At 37.7% G+C, this 5,914-nt stretch overlaps 1 protein-coding gene across 1 annotated transcript; it reads right to left on the minus strand.

Moving 5' to 3' along the window:
- Positions 1–3,622: 3,622 nt before the first annotated feature.
- On the minus strand, positions 3,623–5,567 carry LOC147444136 (ras-related protein RABA4d-like). The gene is made up of 2 exons (XM_086527793.1): positions 5,227–5,567; positions 3,623–4,367 (listed from the first exon to the last, which is right to left on the minus strand). The coding sequence occupies exons 1-2, from the start codon at positions 5,463–5,465 to the stop codon at positions 3,920–3,922; spliced, it is 687 nt and encodes a 228-aa protein (XP_086383919.1). The 5' UTR covers positions 5,466–5,567; the 3' UTR covers positions 3,623–3,919.
- Between the last annotated feature and the right edge of the window lie 347 nt (positions 5,568–5,914).

The following is a 5,914-nucleotide window of genomic DNA, read 5'->3' on the forward strand; positions in this document are numbered from 1 at the left end:
AAAAGCAATAGCGCCCTATTTTAAGCCTTAGTGTGTGATGAACCTCTTATCAATTGTCCAAGCTTCAAATTAAACTTGACCAAAGGTTAGCTTGTGTGTGAATTGAAAGCAAAAAACCCACGAAATAGAGTAAACAGCGAAGAAGATGACTGCGCGCTGACGAATTGCCTTGTAGCGTGAGGAGCAGGTAGATTTAGATGTTCTTCAAGAATCGAAAAGTGCCATACAGGCCATGGCGAAGCTAATGATGCAATTTGTGCCTGATTTTGTGAAGCTCGTAAGTCCTCCTCTTCTCGTCACAAGCGACCGCTCCCGCGAGGCACTCGATGCATGCAAGGCCGAGAGCTTATGGCGGTTGCCAAGCAAAGGAATTGGGCTCTGATACCAGTTGTTGGAACGAGGCTATGGTGGGTGCAGCCTGAGGCAAGCCATGGCGTGGGGCTGAGCACAGCAGAAGGCGAGAGAGAGAGAGAGAGAGAGAGAGAGAGAGAGAGCAGAGATTCGACACCAACCAGAAAGAAATAACGCTATGATTTGAATTGATTAAAGTGTAAACAACCTTACAGTATATAAATAGCCAAAATTTCCATGCAAGACTTGAGTTCTAAGTGAAGCTAGCCTGCATGCCTATAAGAGGCTTTCCCACGGCTGACCGAAAAGGGCTTGGAACCCAACACATGTGTGAACCACGCATGGACCTTTATAAGTAAAACTCTTTCAAAGAGAAACATGCACATGTTTTTAAGAGCATTGGTATGTTTTTGTGATGCTTCTACAAGATGAAGAATAGATATTGAAGAATGAGAAAATGTTTCTTCAAAGAGATGACTATGTGCGTATATGTTTGTGATCAAACAAGGCCAAGACAGTTGGCTTGATCAGAGAAGGCCATTAGTGTGGCACATGATTGAAAGGCCACCTAACTGGCATGATGATGTATCATTATTGTATAAAGCTTTGTTGTGATCTTTCATAATACAAAAATCCTTATCATCCCTCTCTCTCTCTCTCTCTCTCTCTCTCTCTCTCTCTCTCTCTCTCTCTCTCTCTCTCTCTCTAAGGTCCTTCTTCTAGTTATGAGATTATGTTTTGAATCTCTTATTCTGATTATATTTAAGTTATGGTGGTAGTCTCTTTCTTTAAAATTTTGTGGGTATGTGCATTTACCGAGCTAAAACACACAAGCTAGTAATTTCGAGCTAAAGATATTTAATCACTTGATTTTTACATATTTCTTTGAGAAATACATAATATAAATAAAATATAGTTTTATACGTGGACTTATCAATTTTAATTGTTTTTTTACATTTGTCAAATAATCATAAAATTAATCTACCTTTAATATAAATACAAATTCATATTAATTTAATAATATCTCTAATAATTATCATAACTACATATATTTAAGAGATATTTATCATAATTATCTTGTAATTACTTTAAATTATACTTTTAAACAATTTGAATTACCTATCATAATTATCTTGGAATTAGCTCAAATTATCCTGATAATGTTTTAGTTAATTTATATATTAAAAAATTATTTTATTGATAATTAACAAAAATTAACATTTTATGCTTATCAAAATTATATCTAGCTATCTTAATGTAAAACTACTATATTTAGTTTATTGCTAATTTTTAGCTATTTTCTTGATTTTTATATTTAAATTTGTTATTATTCAAGCTAAAAAATATAAAATTAAATAATAATTATAATTTTAATTTTTTACTAAAGTTACATAATTTTTGAAGGTCAAAATCAAACTAGCTTTGAGTATAAATATTTCTTTTTTAATGTTCATATGAGTAATTAATATATAGTTTTATTTCTTTAAATTTCAAAAGTTGACTAGAAAATTAAATAAAGAGTAATGTCATGCAGCATAATTTTACCACTGACCTTTCCAATACTTTAGTGGTTTGAAAAAATTAAAATTCAAGCTTAAATTTTCACATGACTAATTTACTTTTATTTGAATAGCCCAAAGTATTAAGCGTGTGACTAAAAATTGACAAAAATTGATGGTGCATGTCTCTTAATCGTCCAATAGAGAATACAATTTTAGCTTTGATTTTTTAATAGATCTATAATTTAATTAATTTTTCATCCCATGTAATATCTTATCCACTCTAGCCAATAGGATTGCATGGCTCTCAACCCTTAAAGATTACAAAAGATATGTAAAAAGTCTAAGGTTCCATTGAAACTTCAATCGGTGTTTCAAGGATCTAGATCTATCCGCTTCCAAAGCAAAAAGAAAAATTGTGTGAAATAATGCTTAGCTTAAGATTCATAAAATATCAAACATTATTTAATTTGGAGCTCCATTGATCCATTTGTAGATAAAAAGCTAGGTATCTTACATAAGAAGGTAGGTACCTTACATAACTATTGTATCACACATGCACTCACTATTCGATGTGCACATATATGAGACTTTATAATAGCAATAAATCATTTACTATTGTTGAATGCTACTCATGTTCTAGCATATTAGCATATTAGTCATTATGCATTTGCTACTAGGGTAAAGTCGCCAATAAAGGACAGGCCCCTCATTAAGCAATTTCCTACCCCAAATAAAAGAGCCAGGGTTGCACCAGCCTAAAGACGAAAGGGATGGTGTAAGGGTTAACTAAATGCATATGTGTAAACATCTTATTCGTTTAGAGGTGAGTTTAAACCTTGTTGGCTCTGATGTCTCTACAATCCCCCTTGCACGTCTTACTTTACACCCTTGTTTTTTTAAATAACACACAATTTCAAAAATGGCTCCGTCGTTCCTCGTCACGGCACCAATCATGACACAACTTACTACAGTAGATAGGGATGCTCGAGGGATTTCATTTGCCCTCTTGCGTGATCAAAATGGCCTATTGTAGCGTAAGCACATTGTGTCACACTTTCGCTGTCTCTAAATTGGCTAGTTTACCCTAGTTGTTAAAATTTGGAGAACTTTTATAGGAGAACCACCACCACCTTTTCAATAAATGATAAAAAAACACTTAGCTCTCAAAATTTCAAGAAGTTAGGCTATTTTGGAGCCAAGCAAGGATTGAGTCCCTGCCTTTTAGAAACACCACCTTGCTTACCCTCTTTTGCAATAGCTATTCCCAACTATAGACGTCATTATTGAGCTTATGTGGAGAGAGAGAGAGAGAGAGAGAGAGAGAGAGAGAGAGAGAGAGAGAGCATATTTTCTCCTCACGAGATCAAAAGAAAATTGTTGGTGAATAATTAGTCTTCACAAGCCAGAGAGAGAGAGAGAGAGAGAGAAGAAGAAGAAGAAGAAGAAGAGAGTTTTAACGTCGTAGGAAACTATCCCAAGAGACCTTAAAGGTCATAGGAAACTATCCCAAGAGACCTTAAAGATCTAGCCGAAGAGGAGAGAGAGAGAGAGAGAGAGAGAGAGAGAGAGAGAGAGAGAGAGAGAGAGAGAGTACATCATCAACAATAGTAGAAAAGCACCAACACTGACTTACTCCCATCTCACTTGAAAATGCATTCATTCTTGTTAAAGAGCAACTTCTACACATTGTTATGGTATGCAAGAGATGGAAAAAAGATGCATCCTTAGAATTATGGGTTCGTAAGATAAGTGATTATGGAACATCTGTGTTTTTTAGGTGATCATGGAACATCTATGTCTTTTCCTTAAGTAAGGTAGATTAAAGATTATGCAAACTACACCACTCTTGTATCCACCAATTAGGAAACATTTGCTACCTCAGATAGAAGTAATTTTCCCATTTTAGCTAAACCATGCATAATACAAGTCATCACTAAGCCTTTACCCTTTGGCAGGCCAAAAAATGATGAATGATGTACATATCAAAATGATGGGAAAGGTGAAGAAGATCACTCTGTAAATAAATATAATGAATGATGTACATGCTTTCACTCATTGATGCTACTCTAGCAACAACCTCTTCTCGTGCCTTGTGTGCTATCTCCTTCATTCTCTTCTTTAATGGTGAGACTTATACCTGAAAAGGAAGGGGAGCTCAAGCCATTCCCTAATTCATCTTTTGCATTCATGGCCTTCTTGCTCATGATCTTGTAAATCTCAATAAGCACTGTGACAAATGCAGTTTCCACATTAGTAGCGTCCAAGGCAGACGTTTCTAAGAAGAAAAGACCCTCTTTCTCGGCATAGGCCTTGGCTTCTTCAGTTGAGACTGCTCTTAAATTATTCAAATCACACTTGTTGCCCACTAGCATTACAACTAAATTGGAGTCCGCATGTATTTTGAGTTCGTCTAGCCACCTCGGCACATGCTCAAAGCTTTGCTCCTTTGTAATGTCATATACTAGTAAGGCCCCTACGGCACTTCTGTAATAGGCACTTGTTACTGCTCTATACCTGCACAGCATAAATAAGACATTAAATTGTAATAAACATTATGAATGAGTACAATTATGTGTATATAGTCTTTGAATGCAATAGTTGAAGTAGCAAGCTAGTATGGCAACTTGACAGTAGTGGTCATACAAACTAGCAATGACCATAATTTTCCAAGGGTGAAATTGAAAATTGTTGTGTAAATTTCAAGCTATCCTTGAGGAACTTCGACAAAATTCGACAGTTTATATTGTGAAACGAAACAAGAGTCTCAAAGTGATGAGTGAAATTTCGTTTTGCAACTTTTTCCACTAGTCTAGAAAAATGTCACATGCTAGTTGTCCATTGTCTTAGTTCCTATTTTCGCTTGAAAAATGCACACTTTTCATTTTTAAACCTTTTTCTATAAGCCTTACCTCGATTATTCTTTATTATGTATATGTGTGAGTGTATATTGTGGCCGGACGGCCTGAGTGTTGAACCCACTTGTAAGTACCTCTCATGCATAATATAAAGAGCTGGTAGCGTGAGAGCTAGGCAGACTGATCTTGGTCTATTCTGGTGGACACCACAATATATAGACTTATGCATACACAACTATAGACAAAATCGAATGAGAGTTATGCATAGTCACTCATCATCCTAAATAAAATTTTTTCTAAATACTTGAAAAAACCTGCAGACGAGAAATGTTTGAAGTAAACTCATTATATTTGAAGGTTTTCTCTAAATTTTGTAGGTTTCTGGCCTTCAAATTTAACATATAGAGGCAAATTTCAAAATTTGTAGGTGGGATTACACTAACTCTTAACCTAGGTTTTCTTGTTGGGAGCAATGGATAACCTAGGTTTTCTTGTTGGGAGCAATGGAGGGTTTGTACCGTTCTTGGCCGGCGGTGTCCCAGATCTGGGTCTTAATGGTCTTGCCGTCGAGGAAGACAGTGCGAGTCTGGAACTCGACCCCGATGGTGGCACGGGACTCCATGCTGAACTCCTTCTGCGAGAAGCGCTTGAGCAGCTGCGACTTGCCCACCGCCGTGTCGCCGATGAGCACCACTTTGAAGATGTAGTCCACCTTGCTCCCTCCCCCTTGATCCCCCTCTGCCACGCCCACGCTCATCTCTCTCTCTCTCTCTCTCTCTCTCTCTCTCTCTCGAATTTCACATACGCACTCCCTTCCCCCCTCGTCGAGCTTGCAGCCACCTCTTGCTCAGCAGACAAGCGAAACGACGATCGCTCTCCCTTTGTCAACCAAACAAGCCCCCTCCCCCCTCCGGCGGTCGGAACCCAGCAAACCAGCTTCGTCCCATGTTCACGAACGTGCAAACGTGTGCCACCTTTCTCTGCACGTAAAACACCCCTTATTATTAGCCCATTTCCCATGCTATGCTTTCAGACCTTTTACTGTAGATTTACAACCGGACGAGATTGGTAGGTACCATTCCGTCAAGGTTGGTGGGAGTCGGAGGGCTGCCATCCACTTTCGTGGGGAGCGGAATTCATGCTTGCAACCGCCGAACTCTGGACAGGCAAGAGCCACACACTGTCTGCACGCCAATCCATTGCCTC

Source organism: Adiantum capillus-veneris, chromosome 13 (genome assembly GCF_014529385.1).
Source record: "Adiantum capillus-veneris isolate H3 chromosome 13, ASM1452938v2, whole genome shotgun sequence".
Classification (NCBI taxonomy): domain Eukaryota; kingdom Viridiplantae; phylum Streptophyta; class Polypodiopsida; order Polypodiales; family Pteridaceae; genus Adiantum; species Adiantum capillus-veneris.